Source organism: Ooceraea biroi, chromosome 5 (assembly GCF_003672135.1).
Source record: "Ooceraea biroi isolate clonal line C1 chromosome 5, Obir_v5.4, whole genome shotgun sequence".
In the NCBI taxonomy this organism is placed as follows: domain Eukaryota; kingdom Metazoa; phylum Arthropoda; class Insecta; order Hymenoptera; family Formicidae; genus Ooceraea; species Ooceraea biroi.
The window spans coordinates 3,092,386-3,109,998 of NC_039510.1; the positions used below are offsets into that span (position 1 = coordinate 3,092,386).

General features: G+C 48.7%; 4 protein-coding genes across 8 annotated transcripts; 1 reads left to right on the forward strand and 3 right to left on the reverse strand.

Annotated features, from left to right (window-relative positions):
• Positions 1 to 55: 55 nt before the first annotated feature.
• LOC105287700 (anaphase-promoting complex subunit 2) lies at positions 56 to 3,562 on the reverse strand. 2 transcript variants are annotated; one of them, XM_011353413.3, is made up of 8 exons: positions 3,177 to 3,562; positions 2,617 to 3,055; positions 2,289 to 2,524; positions 2,026 to 2,206; positions 1,726 to 1,951; positions 1,438 to 1,622; positions 804 to 1,349; positions 56 to 722 (listed from the first exon to the last, which is right to left on the reverse strand). In XM_011353413.3, the coding sequence occupies exons 1-8, from the start codon at positions 3,249 to 3,251 to the stop codon at positions 280 to 282; spliced, it is 2,331 nt and encodes a 776-aa protein (XP_011351715.1). In that variant the 5' UTR covers positions 3,252 to 3,562; the 3' UTR covers positions 56 to 279. The 2 variants fall into 2 exon arrangements, with proteins under 2 accessions (XP_011351715.1, XP_011351714.1); XM_011353412.3 differs by having other exon boundaries at positions 2,289 to 2,527; positions 3,177 to 3,560.
• A 51-nt stretch (positions 3,563 to 3,613) lies between these two features.
• LOC105287701 (transmembrane protein 177) lies at positions 3,614 to 5,263 on the forward strand. 2 transcript variants are annotated; one of them, XM_011353417.2, is made up of 3 exons: positions 3,614 to 3,737; positions 4,054 to 4,221; positions 4,366 to 5,263. In XM_011353417.2, exons 2-3 carry the CDS (start codon positions 4,091 to 4,093, stop codon positions 5,129 to 5,131), a joined length of 897 nt encoding a protein of 298 aa, XP_011351719.1. In that variant the 5' UTR covers positions 3,614 to 3,737; positions 4,054 to 4,090; the 3' UTR covers positions 5,132 to 5,263. The 2 variants fall into 2 exon arrangements, with proteins under 2 accessions (XP_011351719.1, XP_011351718.1); XM_011353416.3 differs by lacking the exon at positions 3,614 to 3,737 and adding an exon at positions 3,750 to 3,982.
• Positions 5,249 to 11,290, reverse strand: LOC105287702 (golgin subfamily A member 4). 2 transcript variants are annotated; one of them, XM_026969521.1, is made up of 8 exons: positions 10,678 to 11,290; positions 10,490 to 10,577; positions 10,136 to 10,305; positions 6,667 to 10,060; positions 6,248 to 6,564; positions 6,053 to 6,082; positions 5,577 to 5,879; positions 5,249 to 5,500 (listed from the first exon to the last, which is right to left on the reverse strand). In XM_026969521.1, the coding sequence occupies exons 1-8, from the start codon at positions 10,762 to 10,764 to the stop codon at positions 5,477 to 5,479; spliced, it is 4,413 nt and encodes a 1,470-aa protein (XP_026825322.1). In that variant the 5' UTR covers positions 10,765 to 11,290; the 3' UTR covers positions 5,249 to 5,476. The 2 variants fall into 2 exon arrangements, with proteins under 2 accessions (XP_026825322.1, XP_026825323.1); XM_026969522.1 differs by lacking the exon at positions 6,053 to 6,082 and having other exon boundaries at positions 5,380 to 5,500.
• A 327-nt stretch (positions 11,291 to 11,617) lies between these two features.
• Positions 11,618 to 16,913, reverse strand: LOC105287703 (delta-1-pyrroline-5-carboxylate dehydrogenase, mitochondrial). 2 transcript variants are annotated; one of them, XM_011353422.3, is made up of 7 exons: positions 16,867 to 16,913; positions 15,471 to 15,684; positions 14,964 to 15,395; positions 14,468 to 14,878; positions 14,200 to 14,378; positions 13,919 to 14,107; positions 11,618 to 13,180 (listed from the first exon to the last, which is right to left on the reverse strand). In XM_011353422.3, exons 1-7 carry the CDS (start codon positions 16,911 to 16,913, stop codon positions 12,946 to 12,948), a joined length of 1,707 nt encoding a protein of 568 aa, XP_011351724.1. In that variant the 3' UTR covers positions 11,618 to 12,945. The 2 variants fall into 2 exon arrangements, with proteins under 2 accessions (XP_011351724.1, XP_011351725.1); XM_011353423.1 differs by lacking the exon at positions 16,867 to 16,913 and adding an exon at positions 15,922 to 16,860.
• Between the last annotated feature and the right edge of the window lie 700 nt (positions 16,914 to 17,613).

Consider the following 17,613-nt stretch of genomic DNA (forward strand, 5'->3'; position numbering starts at 1 on the left):
TGCGGCAATGAAACCCAATAAAGCGATGGACCGGGGAATACAATCGAGATTAATAATCAATCAATCCGTTTATTCTTCCAGTTTCTACAGCCAAGAAAGGGACTTGGTTTACAAAAAATATCTTAACCCACTCATTCCTCCATTCCAGACCGCACATACACGCACTCACTCTTTCCCTATCATTCCCTGTCTCATTTCTTCAATCTGTTTGCTTGTTTATAATCGAGATTAATAATAAAAACTTTATTCCGCTGAGTATGGAATCCATGCGGGAAAAATTTAAGACTTTGGTAATCGATAGAAGCCACCAGTGAACAACAGTTGATGTTCTCTGACTTTTCTATCCAGGAACTGTCTCAATTCCGGTAAACCACACTCTACCGCGCCCGGCCCCTGAGACGCGAACATCTTTAGCATTTGATGAATCCTCTCTATCGGCATCGAGTCCAGGTTCGTCAGCATCCCGACGATGTACGACCAAAACACTTGCAGCTCCTCTTCCCTCTGATCGCTGGCCGAAGCCATGACGCTCTCAGTTTCCTCCTCTTCGACGACGGTGTCGGTCGACAAGCGATTCTTGGACGTGCTCTCCTCCTGCAGAACGTACACGTCGTTGGACGTCTCCTTGAGGAGGCCTTGCGACACCCAGAATGCCATCTTGCGCCGCAAGACGGTCGCCGGAGCGTGCATCGCCTCCGCCAGATCTTGCAGGATCCATTCACCTGTAAATCAGTCTCGATTTAACGGCAACGATCTCGCTGTTCGACTGATTCGACGAATCGATCAGCGTTATTCGTTCTTACTCTTGTCTTGAAAGTGCAGGATGATCGTCGCGTGTACCGGCGTGACGCTTATGTCGAGCTTCCTGTCCTTCAGCTCGATCTCCAAGCTGACGTTTCCCAAGTGGGGCTTCCAACAGAGCGTCCTGTTCCCTTTCAACGCTTCGAATGCCTTCACGTACTTGTTCAACTGATTCTGCACGATACTCGGCAGTTTCAGTTTCCAGTCCTCTTTGAACGGCGGCCAGAACTGCGCCGATAGGATCAGCGCAGAGGTGGGGAAGAGTTCCCGTTGCAGATTGTAACTGGTGTCCGAGTGGATGTTGCCGTCTATCCTTTTCGAGTCGTAGACGTCCTTCAGCATGACTTCGCAATAATGCAACTGATTCTCACCGAAGCGTCTCTTCAACAATTCCAAGTGACGTATCTCGCGTTCGGTGTGATAGTTGAGTTGCGAGAGCAGCCTGTCCGCCAGCAGAGTACGGTACTCGTTCACAAACAGATCCTGGCTACCGTAAACGTTCACCAGCGTCGAGATGATGTCGGATACCTTGCGCTGCGTTGATTTAGCTGAAGAAAAAAAAAAGAGAGAGAATCCCCGCATTGAAATCGCGGAATCGAAGGTAGAAGGTTGCGATACCGTGTAACCGCGGCTTACCGGGGTCAGCGTCGACCGGGTCCGGCATCCATTTCTCCCAATCCTCGGCCTCGTCTTCCGCCGAACCGTCGTCCAACTGCAGACACTCGCCTTTCACCAGCTCGTCAGCCAATTCGCTCGGCGAATCGTCAAGCAAACTGTTAACGACCGAACGTACGGTATCCTCTCTGCTCTTCAGGTAAGTCCTGAAAATATCCGCTTTTCGATACAAATGGATAATTGAGTCTTGTTTTACCGAGTCAAAACACAGACTGGATTCAGACTGTAATAAAATGGCGATGATCTCACTTGATAGGCTCCGTTACGGCTTCCAATAAAACCCCAGTCGGATCGAGGTGTTTTAACGCCTTGATCGCGGCGATGTAAGCAGTCACGATGTCCGGAGTGTTGACGCCAGGATGCAACAGCCTCGTTTTGATCGCCTCCTGCAGTTTCTTAACCAGGACCTTCCGCTGATCGGTCCTCTCCAGGCAAACTCGCAGATCGTCGATCGCGGGCTGCGACTCGGGATATTCTATCTCGAGGAGAACACGGCGTGTAGGAGACACGTGTAATCGTGCGAAATTTCTGACATGGAGCGTTCTTTACCTATTATGATGTTGAAGAGATGGTCGATCCTTATCTTGGTGTACGTCTCGTACAGAAAGTGAGACAATTTCTGCTTAAACTTGTTTATGGCGTTACGGACCTGATCGGTAAGCGTTACCGTTTTCGCGAAACCACCGGAATATATTCGTATCAGCCAACTCATGACGACGGTCTCGAGCCACTGAAAAGTTACATACGAGTACAGACATATCGTCTCGCTTTACGCGCTGCTACAGATATTATAAATAACGATGACTGCATACATTCTCTAACGGAATCAACTCCGACAAGTCGAACGTCTTATCGCACGTTTGACTGACATGATTCTCGATACGAACGTGAATCAGGGATGTGAGCACGTTTCCCACGAGCCTCTCCAACAGCTCCAGTTCAATCAGCTTCCGATTGGTCTCGTGAAACATGTAAATTATCATCTGGCATTGACAGTTCTCCATCTTCTGGTTGCATCCCGTACATTGGCTCTCGCTGGCCGATGTGTCTGCTTTAAAATACGCGTTTCCGTAATACATGGCATTTTTTCTTCGCGTGGATCATAGAGACGAGCGAGCGCTACAAACAGTTGCAATCTACCTTGCGACGAGTTATCCGAATTACAAAATACATTGAACGCGATTTTGTAAAAGTGCTCTACGATACATTCGTGATGCAGAGGCAGCTGGCTCAATAATGTTGCTCTCACGACTAGTTTAAATTGCACCTCCATACTGTTCCTGGTGTTCGATACATTTGTGCCGTCCTCATTCTGCCTTAAGTATTCCAACTTTTTCAAGACTGATAGAAACTCGGTAAGACTGGCATAGAGGTCATCCACGGCAGACTTGAATAATTTAAAGCCCCACTGATCGTCGTCCGTTCTCTCAAACTTCTTCCAGAATGCTGGTGCCACGTACCAACGTATATGTTGCTCTATGTAATGAATAACAATGTCCTCGACGAACTGCGTCAATTTCAGGTTCCGTACGTCTTCCACCAAACTCGCAAACTCTTCCTCCGTACATTCATCCTGAATCTACGGAAAATAAAAGCGTGCGCTGGCATGTAATGTCACAAGTTTCATACGAAGGAGAGCTTATAGTGTGAATAAAAGTAAATCTGTGGTATTTGCTTTTGTTGTTGTACGCTACATGTACCTTTTCATTCAATATTGGAAATGCACGCTCTATTCGGACGAGTATGTCTTCTTTATCCGCGCATGTCTCCGACATATCCAAATATTGAGAATTCTATTCAGGTTACGTCGAGTATTCTTGCGCCTTTATTCCAAAAAATACATTTTAGCTTGCATTACTCGTTGGACTCAATAAAACACTAGATCTGTTTTGTCATTGAACAATATCAGCTGAAAAGAAACTGTTCTATTTTTTCGTTCAAAAGTAATCACTGAGAATAAAATCTTCAGTATTTTCAGTAATATGCTATCGAAGTGCTTATTTGCAAGTTAAAAACGCACACTGTATCCACTTCCGACGCTGAGAGTAATATTATTTGTAAATGAAGCTCATCCGTTGACTTACGTTTACGCTAACCTAAAAATAAATCCGCCGCCGAGAAAAATTAGTTTGGAAAACACTCGCTACGAGCCTGCACCGTCTAATTAAAAATTGAGATAGTGGTACGAGTCAACAAGGAGTCAGAAACCACTTCATTTTCAAGTAGTACGAGTCAACCATAGTTGGAAAGATTATTTTCAGGTTAGGAGAATTCAGTAACCGCTTTTAAGTGTTCTGATATTATTCAAAAGATTCGAAAGAGAGAATAATATATAACGTGGCTCATTAAATTATCTTTTTCTGTTTGCTTTCACTATTTTGGCCGAAAGCTGAGATCAATGTATAGCGCAATTAATGAAAGAGTTGTCGGACGACCGATGTGTTCGAATGCGGTTTATGTGAATCGTTGATATCGTTATCTTTACGGACTTTAATTCTATAAAAGAGTAAAATCTTCAAGAGAACGTTAAAAGAAAAATAATTAATCTTTTATATTTATCATGCGATGTGATTTCAGATGAAGTGTACACGTTGCTTGCAGAGCAGCAGTAAACATGAACGTATTTTCGTCAAAGTATAGAACCGTGGTTTTGGGTATAACCGCGACTGCCATCGGATATTATGGGATTCTCATGCCACATACTATTTTCCTGGACAAATACAGAGCCATAGTAACTACGTACCAGTAAGTAGTAAGAGATTCAGGAAGGCATGTCTTCACTTTGAATGTTTAATTGAATGTTCCTCCTTCGAATGCTTCAAAAGACAAGTATCGAAAGATAAATTAAACAAATTAAACGAAATTAACAACAGTTTACAATTTATACAGACTTGGCAAAGAGATACCGTTAAGTGCCAAAGCGATGCAGAACATCCGAGAAGCGATGAATGACTTGAAACTATCCGATAACGTGAGAAACGTCATAAAGCCATTCAGCGTGTTTGGTTTCGATTTGTATCATGCCGGCACACTCGGTCCCAAGTACGGGGCGATACTGGGAATTCCTTGCAACCTCAATAGTACAGCGGAACAGCTTTACGAGAACTTGCGCATCAAGGAAGAGGAGGTAGATTGGTCGCAGAAAGAGGCGCAAGACCTTCTGAGCGCGTCGACGCTCTCCACGAGCGCACAGAAATTCGCGATAGCGCGCGAGATTCTGCTGATCCAGGCAGAAGTGCCGTATTCGAACTCGTTCCAGCTCGCCCTTATCGTAGCAGTATTATGGACGCTTTGCAACACTATGACGTACAAGTTCAAGTTGCGCGAGCGAAGCGTGACGCTGTGTCGTATACTTTACATGGCCTTCACTTTATTCGGTGCAATCTTATGGCTCGGCATCAAGGATTATCAGAGTTATCGCCTGGACAGTGAAGTCGATAAAGTACTGTGTGGTTTAGGAGCCGAATACGTCAAAGGGGGACAAGAGTTTTACGAGAAGACTTTAATTAGGAACAGAGCTTTAAGATCTCTCTTAGGGAAGGATGGGGAGAAGATATACACCGCTGGGGGGAACGAACAGACTCTCTTTAGACAGAAGCACGTGATGCTTTCCCATAGGAAGGAGTTTTTTGACTCGTATTCTGTCGACTGTTAAGTTTGGATTCTAACGAGTGAAGAAACGAATCTTCTGTTTTGCGCAACGATAACAACTGAGGGCATTTCATTCGACGCGAATCGTCTCTTGCGCAATAAATTACAAACAAGAAGATTTGACAAATATCGTCTATATTCTCGTATAATATTATTTAAGCCCTTATCACACAATAACATCTTGTTAAATTAATATTTATAAAAATCTGCGAGTATGCATTACGCATTGTTCCTAATTTGTACAATTCTCACTTTCCTCTTTACACGTGAAACTGAAGATGCCTGCATTAACAGTAATCAGCTATGGAGTCCGTGCAGCCCCGTACGAAGAACGGCTGTACGTCGAGGACTACGCGAGGCCGAGCGAGCCAAACTGAAAGAAGATCCGAGACGAAAGTTGGACGATGACTACAAGGCAAGGCTGTCTTCGTACTCACAATTGTACTCACCAGCGTCAACTTGTCTTCCTCCTTTTTGAGTATCTTTGTCGTCTGGTCTTGATCAAACTTAACAACGGCGGCGATCACTCTGGCGAGCACCATGGTCTCTCTTCCCATCATGTACTCGAACAGAATATTCCTTAGGTACTCGATCTCCGTCGAATCCTCCAACGTGTCCTGACGTAACTTCACCAGCTTCCTGAGTTCCGCCAGTTCTCGCCTCTGAGACGTCAGGGTTTGTTGCAACGTATGGATCGATCCGGTACTCGTGTGTATCGCAGCCATCGCCACGCGCGAAGTGCTCTCCAATTCCTGTGTGACCTCTTAATTTACTCCGAGCTCTTTCAATCATCACGGATTGAAAGAGCTCGGACTGTGCTGATCGACTTTATAGAAGCGTAGACTCAAATCAGAAAAAAGCAAAAACAACATAATCGTCATGAAGGAAAGGGAGGAAAGAAATAAATAAACAGAATAAGCTTTACCTCGGCAGCTGCTTCGGTTTGCGCGTCAGGCTGAAAATAACGACGAATACGTGAACGCAAATCAAGGAAAATAAAGGGGTAAAATGAAATACAAAGATACAGATGCGTGTACGACGAAAGTCGAGACGAGTCACTTGAGAAGTGTATCAAGCAAAAATGGGCCACGTATAATGGTACTCGAGACGGCGACTTTACCTTCCTTTCGTTTTGCCATTCCTTCGTCAATTCGTTCAGTTCCTCCTCGTGTTTAGTGTGCAGATTGTCGATCCTCTGTTGCACTATGACTTTCCATTTTTTCTCCAATTCCTTCATCTCGTCAACGTGTTCCTGCTTAATCTGCGCAATCTTCTCCACCAGGCGGTCAATATCCTTTCCCTTCTCCGCTACCGCATCTTTCTTCTCGAGAACGAGGTGCTCGAGCTGCTCCGACTTTTCTGACAATTCTATTTGACAATCTTTCAATTGTTCCTTGTACTGCTGCACGAGGTTCGACTCGTAATTGTGTTGACGATCTGGATAAAAATCAGACTATTGCATTGCTCATACGTCGCATAAAAATTACACGTAGATCTCTCTCGGTCTCTCCACCTGTCTCAAAATATAGCAATACTTACCAAAACGTTTTTCCAACGCGGCTTGAAGCTCCTCCTCCTTGTCGTGCAACTGTGCTTGAAACTCCTTGACTAGCTGCTTCAGCCGCATTCCTTGCTCCTCCTCGTTGATCTTTAATTGTTCTCTCAACTGATTAGCTTGCGCCTTTAGCTCATTGTTCAGCAGTTGCATCTGCGTTTCTTTTGCTTGGAACGTTATCAACGCCTCGTCCAACTGCGCCTCCAATCTCTTGTTCTCCTCGCGCAACTTGTCACCCTCAAACTGAGATTTCGTGTCTTCGACATTGCGCGCGGTTTCCAATTCCTTTCGCAGTGCATCGTTTGTCCGAGCGAGCGAATCAACCCGCAATTGCAGGTCAGTGATTTTCTCTTCCGACAGCGCGAGCGTATTGGAATTTTCATCCTCCAACAGTTTAATCGCCGCCTCTTTCTCCGTCAATAAATCTTTCAAGGCGCTCAATTCCCTTTCCCTTTCCCCGAGTTCTTTGTTGCTGGTCGTTAATTCGTCGTTCAACCGCTCGATCTCTTCCTGCTGAGACTTGTATGAATCCGCATGATCTTGCGCCATTTTCCGTAATTCCTCAATGTCCCTCTCGTAATCTTCGATTTTCCGTTTCGAGGCCTCCTCGTTCTCGCGAAGCCTTTCATTACGGCTCAGAAGATCGTTGTGCTTGTCTTTCAGATCTTTATTTTCCAAGGTAACTTTCGCGAGCTGGGCATTCTCCAATTTCAACGATTCTACCTGCTTTTCACAAGTTTCCAACGTGTTGGACAATTCTGTATGCTTGCTCTTCAAGTTGCTCAGTTCAGCGTTCGTCTCCTCGATCGTTTTGCTCTGCCGTTCCTTGATAATTTTCAACTTTTTCAATTGCACGAGCTTCACGTTTACCGTTTCTTGCAACGTCTTGCTGATCTTCATGAAGTTGGCCGTATCCTTCGCGTGGCTCTCATTCATCGCTTGATACTCAGCCTCCAAATTTCGGTACTTTTGGACGATTTCTTGATGTTCTTCGAGGTCTTGTGCATGTTGTTCCTTCTCGCTCGCCAGCTTCTCGTCCTGCGACTTTATTTTGTCTTCCTTCTCAGTCAGATCGCTCCTCAAGCGAGCAATCTCCGAATGTGCCTCGCGTAGTTGCATCTCAGTCGTGCCCTCCATGCTGTCATCGCTCTCATCGTCTACAATGCCGTTTATTTTAATTTTCTCTTTCGCCCTGTCTAGTTTCTGTTCTAACTCGGATACATCTTCAAAGGCATCATTGTATTTGCACTGCAAGACGCCATTCTCGCGTACTAACATGCGATTTCTACAATCGAGACTGTCTACCTCGCTGTATAGTTCACGCAACTTTTCCTCGTGCGCCTTTTCCAAATCGTGGATTTTAAAAATGAAGTTATCACTCTCGGCTATCAATTTGGTATTCGTTGCATTGAGCTCATCTTTCAATTCCGCTTCCAACGTGGACTTGAGCTTTACCACCTGAGCCAATTCCGATCGCAGTTTCCCGATCTCGTTCGTGCTCGTTAGCTCCGAGTCTTTCAGCTTCGAATGCAGCTCCTCCACCTCGGACTTCAACGTCACGTTCTCCTGCTCGAGTTTCACGAGAGACGCAGCGAGAGTCGCGCACAGATCCGACATGTTGGTCTTCAGACTCGAGAATTCCTCTTTCACGGTGCTCCTGACATCAACGCAGTCCTGCCTTAAACGCCGTATACAGTCGTTGTAATGAACAAGACGATTTGTCAAATCGCTCCTCTCTTTCTTCAGTAAACTTATGGTCGAACTGTCCGCTTGAACCTTATTTCTGAGATCGTCGACTGTCGATCTGCAGAGTTGCAACTCGGTTTGTAACGTATTCAGTTCTGTTCTTTTAATCTTCGATTCTTCCTCGTGCGTCTTTGAGAGCTTCGTTTTGTCTTCCAACTCGTTCTCCAGCGACTTCATCTGCGTCTCCTGTTCCGTTAATTTGTGCTTGGCCTTTTCGAGCATGGCTGCGTATTGCTGCACCTTCTTGCTGTAATTTTCACACACGTGATCTCGGTCGATCAAGGCGTCCCGCATGTTCTCCAATTCCTTGTCGACGCTCTGCACCGTCGCCTGAAGTTGCTCGATCGTCGCGTCGGCCTTCTTCCGGCTCTCCTCCATCACGATTTTTTGCGCATCGTACTCGTTCCGCAATTCCGTGCAGGTGGTCTTGTAAGCCGACAGCTCGGCGCGGAACGATTCCTTCTCGTTTCGATATTCCGTGCATTGTTTCTCCAACCCGTCCACTTTGCGCTGCGTTTCTTGGAATTCCGCCTCCCTTTCCTTTAATCGTAACGTCAATTCATCTATCGTGTTTTCGTCTCTGCCCGATCCTGCCTCTTTACCGTGATCGATTTCCTCGCGGTGCTTCATTCCCGCCTGTTGCGTTGCCGCCGACGTCTCCCTCGACGCGTCTTGCACCGCCTTATCCGCGATTGCGTTCGACTCGGCGTACGTGGATTTCAGTTTACCCAATTCGGCTTTGTATCCCGCTATCGCTTCGTTTAACTTCTCCCTATCCTCCGTCGTGCGCTTCAGGTCCGTTCGAAGCTGCTTGATCTGCTCCTCCTTCTCCTCGAGCTCCCGGTGCACCGAAAGCTTGTTCTCGGCTAAGGAGATGGCCGACTCCTCCTCGCGTCTCTGCAGAGTGTCCACCTGCCCCGTCAGATTCTCGATCTCGACTCGCGCCGCGCTCAATTCGCCCTCCAGCGCGCCTATCCTCTCGGCAGTCGAGCTCTTTAGCGCTTCGTGCTCGTTCTCCAGGGTACTCTTCTCTTTCGTCACCTCCGTAAATTTCTCCTTGTTGCGTTTCAAGGACTCCTTGTACCTCAAGACGAGAGCTTCCAACTTCTTCAGCTTTTCCTTCAGCTGAGCGTTCTCCGTTGACAGCGCGTTGCTCTCGTCGCTGCGCGGTTCGCCGCTCATCAATCGCCCCAGATCAATCAGATTAACTTCCGAGCCTTCGTTCGGTCCTCGAGCGTCCTCCGACACCGCATTCTCCAACGTTGGTCCGCTCGCTTGCAACAATTTCACCTTTGTATTAAGCGTGCTTATAATGTGATCCTTCTCTTCTATGTCGTTTCTCAGTGCCTCCTCCAGGTGCGCCTTTGCTTGTTGCTCCAACTGGCACTGCTCCTTCAGATCGGTTATTCGTCTGAGAACTTTGTCCTGCGTCTCCACCAGGACAGACTCCAGTTTCGACTTTACTTTGTCCAGCTCGCGATAGTGCGTGGCCAGATCCGTGTACCTACCGCGATACTTGTGATACTTTGCTTGAACCTTGCGGTAAGCGGAATACAATTGATCCTTGGTGACCCGATCGAGATGGGGACTAATGTTGTCGTCTACCTCGCTAGCCGATTGATCCATGTCCGACTGTGGGAGTAAAACTTGTCAATGTTACTGGCAGATTACAAAATGAATCGCGAGTACTCGAGAAAGAAGACAAACCTGTAAATGATATAGATTCGGAGGACTTTCGTACATTGGGAACAGCGAAGACGCGTCGCTGGTGACACTGCTCACCGAGGACCTCCTCGAAATCTCCAGTCGGTTCGGGGACGGTGACATCAGATCGATCGTCTGGAAACTGTGCTTCACTGGGGTGTTTTTGGGCGTTTCTGCAAGAAAAGCGTTGCATCAATCTCTCACGAACGTGGCATCGTGCATCGCCAGAAAACGCTTATATATATTTCACATTGAATTTGCGTCTTCAAACTTGAAAGAAACGTTCGAGCGTTCTGTTCCCGGTGATTCATCATGTCCCGATTAAAGCTCCAAATGATAAAGCGACCAAGTTCTCACCATCTCCATCCTCTGTCAAACTGAAATTGTCGCTGGACGCTGACACCTCCTGAATCGAGCTGTTGGACAAAGCCGGCGACACAACCGCCTAGATGACAAAAGAACGGATAGTTGCAAGGTCATTTGCGTTTCTTTTTTTTCACATTACTTGTAATCGCGAGGTCAAGAAGAAACATAGAAAACGGAACCTGCGCCAATTGCTGCACGCTTGCCTGCAACCTGGCGGGCGACTGTTTCATCTCCTCCGCGAGCTTGTCCTTGAATTTCTTGAACATCCTGCCGCGCGGAACTGGCGGAAGCCACGAACGTGGTAAGCGCGATAACCGACGTGTAAGCGAAATCCTTGAGCGGCGATCGGAGCGGCGTGATTCACGTCGGCTCGAGCGCAGATTGGTTATCGGTGTTGTTCCAAGGTAACGCGAGTTATCTGCGGGGAACCCGAACTACTACGGGACCAGGCGACACAGTGAAACATAACAGGATCATAACCACGCTCTCTCCTCCCGAATTCGCTTCGAGTCCTCGTAAATATTTGCGGACGAAACGTACTCCCACCGGGAGCGGTCGTCGCGGAGAATCGCGCTCGTACGTTCAGCTACATTATTTGATCAATCATCAGTCGCGTATGTCGATCGTGCCACATATGTACACCCACGGGCCGCCATCATGGCGTGGGTGCCAGTGACGTCTCGAGCGTAAGACACAGTTTTCAACAACGACGAGAGACGTTTCTCAACGTGAAAACTGAAAGTCTGAAAGCATTCTTTCAGAATTCGTGCCAGAAAAAGGATTACTCGGTTCGCTTGGTGGAAGGCGGTACGTGGAAACGTTGACGAAAACTGTCACGTCGCATCCTTGGAGTCGTATTCGAGTCTAGATTATACTTTGTCATAGGAGTTCCGTCGTAGAAAGAGGGGGAGGATCTGCATTTGATAGCATTTGACAAGTTTAGTTTAATGTTTGTGATTAAATTCTGATTCAGAAGAGAATGATATCGACCACTGCTCGTCATATTTTCGATGAAAACTGATGACGATTAAAACGCATACAAAAATAACCAGGAGCTATGTATAATTTGTATGTATTGTCCGCGCATAACCTCGCACGAGCGAGAAATGTAGCCGAAACTGTATTTATTCGTGTTTTATTGCTATGGTACACTTAAAATAAATAACGCTGTAACACTTGCCGCAGTAAACGACATATTGTCAATTGCTACGTCCACGAGGATCGCGCCTCGGCTCCGCGAAACGTCTCCCCTCAAGTCGCGCATAAGTCGCGATCGAACTCCGCTTCGAGATATCAACCGTTACAGAATTCACCTCCCGTCCTTGTAATCTCGTTCCACTCCGTTATCATTAAATACTACCGGAATCACCGATACCGCGCATATCTCTAATAACGCAACAAAAATCCGATACCAGATACAAAGAGCAGCGTCGCGCCTGCGAACGGGGTCGAAAAGCTGAAGCTTTATTCATCACGTGAACAATGTTTTGTCTTTTACCTTGTGAACATCGAGGATACTCGTTGATAACGGTATTGATGGTACCTCCGAACCAAGTTTAACTCTACGAAATTAAATACACTTTACGTCCTTGCCTCCCTCGATCACGATTATCCGATGTTGCGCTTGCATTGTCAAAAGTGTGTTGTACTATACGGAGGGAAAGAGAAAGAGAGAACTAGAAAGAATACATCGCGGTACGTGACGCACGGATCACACGCTCCCGAAATGCACTTTGGTAGTTGGGTACTGGCGGCCAACAATCAGGCTAGCAACGAGACCGCGAGTAACGTGATCGTTACGTTTGGAGCTTCGCGTTCATTACCGGGCGATATCAACGAAGCGTCCGCGCGCGATCAAGAAATCTAGGAATCTAGTCGTGCCTCTAGCGCGCATCGCATTGCTCGCGAGTTTCCTGCTTTTTATCGAAAGTATTTCCACGTGACATACTCTACACCGAATTAACTCGGCGTCAAGACCGTCGTCTCGAGTGTCTACCTTGCTCGTCATTTTCTAAAAGCTCTCTCAGCGATCCTCCGATCGCGCGTATTAATCGTACAACGAATAAGGAACATTGCACCGCGACGACGAGAATTTCACTCCGGGAGAACACTGCTCGCTCGTACAATCGGTTTGTCCATCGCGACCCTCGATTGGGAGTTTTAAACAGTTGTAGAAAGTTCCAGCGGGAGAATCGTTAGTGAAATTGCGCGATACCTCACTCGAGCGTACAAACGAGCGTCCTTGCTCGTCGAGCTAATGCAACGGGCTGGGTAATAAACCGATGCGCGATCGCGATGATATCGCCCCCCGCCCGATATGTTTCTTACCGATTCGGATAACGCAAACGTTTCTCGGTTTTGCGTTGCGCGGTTATCGGCGATCGGAATTACCGGATCTCGTTCTCGAGAACCGGGACGAGGGGCTCTTTCTCTCTCTCTCTCGGCGTTTAGGATCTCATGTATGGGTAGTCGTACTCCCGGATAGGTGCAAAGGTCTCCTTTATGGACTGCGGAGATGACCAGCGGAGAGCGTAGTGCGGCCCGCCGGCTTTGTCGTTCGTGCCCGACATTCGACTGCCACCGAACGGCTGTTGGCCGACCACGGATCCCGTGGACTTGTCGTTCACGTAGAAATTACCGGCAGTATACTTTAGATCCTCGAGTGCCTTCCTCGCCCATTTCCTACAAGAACAATACAATGAGAAAAATGATTCCCTTAAGGGGATCCTGGAGTCGTCTGTATTACCGGCGGAATTGGTCGATCTTACTGTACTAATTACTCTTTAATGATTGCATAGAATGAAAAATCCTTCTCCACGATTAAAGTATACAAAGAAATATACCGAGCGAAACTCGACTTTATGTTAAAAACGACAAAAAAAAATTTAGTTTTATTATCGGCTTATTGTGACGTCACCTCGTACATTAACGTTCTTAATATAAATGTTTTGCAGTTTGTGTGGCCAAAATTCGATAATCGCAAGGACGGAACAAAATGAAAGAATATGGGGAAGCTTTTAGAAATGAGTTTAAAAGCCTAGTGTAAAAGTAATTAGTGCAGAAAGATTCGTGATCATTTCGTGCCTACGTATGCCTGTGAAATCGTGGCTGAATAAAAAATTGTGATTTTTTTTCCGTTTGGAAAGTTAAGTCCTGCTTCTCACATTACATTATTGTGTGTACTTTCATCGTGGAAAAGGATTTTTCATTCAGTGAATTCAATAAAAAGAAAATGCAGGAAAATCACCGATTCCGCCGGTAATTCAGACGCCGCGACGGAGTTCCCTGGCCACTCCAGGATCCCCTTAATCGCGACAATTGCCGCACATGACGAGAGTTCAAGCTGATCCGTAGCATTTAGGCCCGTTTCTACCAATGTCGCTTAATTTAAGTTGGTCGAGCCTGATGCGAGACACTTACTCGTCCTGCGCGAATATCGCGCCTGTCAAAGCGTACGGTGTGGACGTGTCGACCAGCTTCATCGTCTCATCGAGTTTGGAATCCTTGTAAACGTAAATGGTCAGCACCGGGCCGAATATCTCCTCCGTCATGAGTTTCTCGCATGGATCTTTGGTCTGCACTATCGTCGGTTCGATAAAGTAACCGCATCTGCAAAGAGATTCGCAGGACGCGCTCAGCTCCTGAACATGTCGCTGAACAAGTAACGCTAATCCCGTGCGAATAATCGGGACGAAACGTACGAGTTGTCGTAGCCGCCGCCGCCAATAATCTCCATCTTGGGCGACTTTTTCGCGTAGTCGATGTAACCGGAAATCCGTTTGAACGCAACGTCGTCTATCACCGCCCCGGTGAACATGGTGAAGTCTCGCACGTCGCCGATCTTGAGCTTCGCGCGCAGAGCCAGGAGACCGTCCTTCACCTGGAACGAGAGAGAATGAGAGAGCTTCCGGGATGGACGCGCGCGCTCTCGCCTCGGATTCAACAGGCGCGTTTCCGAGCGCGACTCACCTGGCCCCACAGCGACTCCGGAACGTACATCCTGCTGCAGGCGGAACATTTCTGCCCGTTGAACTCGAACGCGCTCCTTATCGTCGCGTTGACGACCGACTCGACGTCGGCGCTCGCGTGCACAAAGTGGTAATTCTTGCCGCCGCACTCGCCGATCAGTTTCGGATAGTTCCTGTACTTGGCGAGATTCTGGCCGACCTGCGCCCACAGCCGGTTGAACGTCGGCACCGAGCCGGTAAAGTTGAGGCCGGCGAAGTGCGGCGAGGACGTGATGGTGTCGCCGAACACCGGTCCCTCGCACGGAACGAAATTCACGACGCCGGGCGGCACTCCGGCCTCCCTGCAGACCTTGAAGATCCACCAGTTGGACAGTAACGCGGTGTCGGACGGCTTCCAGAGCACGGCGTTACCCTGCAATCGCTATCATTTAGAGGACGTCCCTAAATGGAGCTTCTCGAGCGAGGTGGGATCGCGCTACGGTTTGCGCGCTACAAACCATCAGTGCCGGCGTGTAGCTGAGATTGCCGCCGATCGCGGTGAAATTGAAGGGCGACACCGCAGCGACGAAGCCATCCATGCCGCGGTACCTCATCGAGTTGAGAGTCTGTCGGTTCGGCGAGATCGGCTGGTACTTGAGGCTCTCCTTCACGAAGTACGCGTGCATCTTGAAAAAGTCGATCAGCTCGGCCGAGCTGTCGATCTCGGCCTGGATCACGGTCTTGCTCTGGCCGAGCATCGTGGCGGCGTTCAGGTGCTGCCTGTACTTGGTCGCCATCAGACCCGCTATCCTCAGCCACATCTCCAGCCGCGCCTCGATCGGCCGCTTCTCCCATTCGCGCTGCGCCCTCACGGCGACGTCGATCGCCTTCTTCACCAGCTCCGGCGTCGCCCAGTAGTACTTGGCGATCTTCTTCTTGTGGTCGTGCGGCTGCGAAAAGCAAACGCAAGCGTTATCATCGACGAGGAGTAAATCGACGAGACGTCGCCGACTAAAAGAACCAACCATGACTTGGTGCTTGCACAGGTTCGTCTTGATCTCCTCGTTTCCGATCACCAACGGCACCTCCTCGCACTCGCTGGCCATCTTATCCAGGACCTTCTCCAGCTCCGCTCTCTCCGGACTGCCCTTCTTGTAGCCGAGAATCGGCTCGTTCTCCAGTGGGAAATCCGGTGGGCTCGGCACCGGCACTATCGACCCTAAGCATCTCGTGCCGATCCTGCGAATAAACGACAACGAGTTCTCGTCGACTCCTCCGTCGCGGAGTCATCACCTCCGTCGCGCGACAGAGATCAAAATCGAGACTTATCTCTCGATCCTCGAGAGCTCTCTCGGTTCCCGATATCATCTTCAAATATTTATCCGGCTTCCACTTGCAGCGAGATCTCGAGTCTCGGTCTTATCGCTCTTGCCAAATATGCACTGGAGTTTCGACGAGTTGTTGTTTCGTATTTACCTTACGTGACACGCTCGAGAAAGCGTCGGGAAAGGAATCAACGTTCCGGCCGCACGGCCGCGGTATCACATAACGCGCTGTCCACGCTCGACCCCCAATTAGCGCGGTTATCGGTATTTCACACGGATATCGTTCTGACAAACGAGTAGGAGGGCAACGCAAATCGAGTGACACGACTCGCACGATTGATTTCGCCTACGACGCGTTTCGTTTTTTTCTTTCATTTCTCAGGCAGAGATTACGAAGGTCGCGGGCGAACTCGACCGGAATCTACCACCGGCCGTTATCGATCGACGTATTTATGCGTTTCCGCCGAAATAACGACACCCACGGCCGTCTAATTCCGTCCTCGTGGTCGAGACTTTGACACGCGATGTTACGTAGTGCCAAAAGAACAATCGCCACCCCATCTTCCCATTTTCCACGAACGAAATGATGGAAAGAGAGAAATCCGCGGCATTCGGAGTCGCGAATAGCGCGTGAGGGAACACGCCAGGCTGAAACAGGCTGGAAAACGACGGGACACTTGCAAGAACGCATCGAGCGATTCGAATGCGCTGGAAATGCATCACCGAGTTCGATCCGTCTCGCGTTGCCGTCGACACGTTGACAACGTGACGCGGCGACGGCGACGGCGACGGCGGCGGCATCAAAACCAAACGGTTCTTTCGTTCGACAATGTTCGATCAAGCTTAACGCCGCGGCGAATTGATTCCCCCGTAAAGCGATCTCTCGATTGAATCTCGTCCCGCTCGCAACGACATTGACGAGCCGCTAGCATCGGCGAGGCACCTCGCACGACGGACCAACGGACGCGAGAGCGCACATTGCGGTGCCGTATGATCGATACCGTCGCCCGGAGGAAGAGCCCGAGGACACGGGGATCAGGCAGCCCGCGACGTCGCGAATCCTTCATTCGTTTCGACGTCAAGCTCGATTACTCACTTCTGGGTATTCGCCAGCAACGCCTGACGGCACACCAGGCCCAACATCTTTCAACGGGATGCGTGTTGAGAAACGGAGTAGAAAGAGAGGGAAAGAGAGGGGGAAGGGAGGAGAGAGAGAGAGAGAAGGGACAGGGAGAGCGAGAGAGAGAGGGACGATGTCGTCGCGCGCCCTTCGTCACGTACGATCCACAGGATTAGACACACGGCAGGCCTTTGACTGACGAGTCCCGTTGGACGATCTCGCGATCGGGTTTCCTCACTCTGCGCGATCACGGCCCCACCGCTCACGGCGTGCCGAATTGTCCAAACTGCGATGGAACGAGACCCGATGCCACCGCGCGTCGGGCGAAACCGCTTCGGTCGAGGCGCGCGCCCGCCGATTCCCCACCTTTCGCGGGAGCGCCCAGGGACGTACGACCGTCGCCGATCGCACCCCGAAATCGCTACTGCCATCGCGGTCATCTTACTGAATCCACCAGCATAATCATCACCGCTCGGTCGTCGTCGAAATTCTGCGAAATTCCCGCGAATTTTGAGGAATTAAAATCCCGACGCGATATCTCGCGGAAATACATGAGCGAGGAGAGAGATATCGATTCAAGCGATAAAAGGACGAAACTATAGACACATCCGTAGACATGCCCGCTTTACCGTTACGTTAAACTTAAACCGGTTCACCGTCAGCTCTAGATTGGTCTAATCAAAATCAATGATGTAACCCCGGTCAGACAACGTAATGTACATC

Excerpts from the sequence above, each read along its gene's own strand:
- LOC105287701 (XM_011353417.2), top strand. The coding sequence starts at position 4,091 with ATGAACGTATTTTCGTCAAAGTATAGAACCGTGGTTTTGGGTATAACC. Across the intron at positions 4,222-4,365 it reads GCCATAGTAACTACGTACCA|ACTTGGCAAAGAGATACCGT; the intron begins GTAAGTAGTAAG and ends CAATTTATACAG.
- LOC105287703 (XM_011353422.3), bottom strand. The coding sequence starts at position 16,913 with ATGTTGGGCCTGGTGTGCCGTCAGGCGTTGCTGGCGAATACCCAGAA. Across the intron at positions 15,396-15,470 it reads TGTGCAAGCACCAAGTCATG|CCGCACGACCACAAGAAGAA; the intron begins GTTGGTTCTTTT and ends TGCTTTTCGCAG. Across the intron at positions 14,108-14,199 it reads GGCGGCGGCTACGACAACTC|ATGCGGTTACTTTATCGAAC; the intron begins GTACGTTTCGTC and ends ATCTCTTTGCAG.
- LOC105287700 (XM_011353412.3), bottom strand. The coding sequence starts at position 3,251 with ATGTCGGAGACATGCGCGGATAAAGAAGACATACTCGTCCGAATAGAG. Across the intron at positions 3,056-3,176 it reads TTCCAATATTGAATGAAAAG|ATTCAGGATGAATGTACGGA; the intron begins GTACATGTAGCG and ends TATTTTCCGTAG. Across the intron at positions 2,207-2,288 it reads AGTTGATTCCGTTAGAGAAT|TGGCTCGAGACCGTCGTCAT; the intron begins GTATGCAGTCAT and ends GTAACTTTTCAG.
- LOC105287702 (XM_026969521.1), bottom strand. The coding sequence starts at position 10,764 with ATGTTCAAGAAATTCAAGGACAAGCTCGCGGAGGAGATGAAACAGTCG. Across the intron at positions 10,061-10,135 it reads CGAATCTATATCATTTACAG|TCGGACATGGATCAATCGGC; the intron begins GTTTGTCTTCTT and ends TTACTCCCACAG. Across the intron at positions 6,083-6,247 it reads AATGGCAAAACGAAAGGAAG|CCTGACGCGCAAACCGAAGC; the intron begins GTAAAGTCGCCG and ends CGTTATTTTCAG.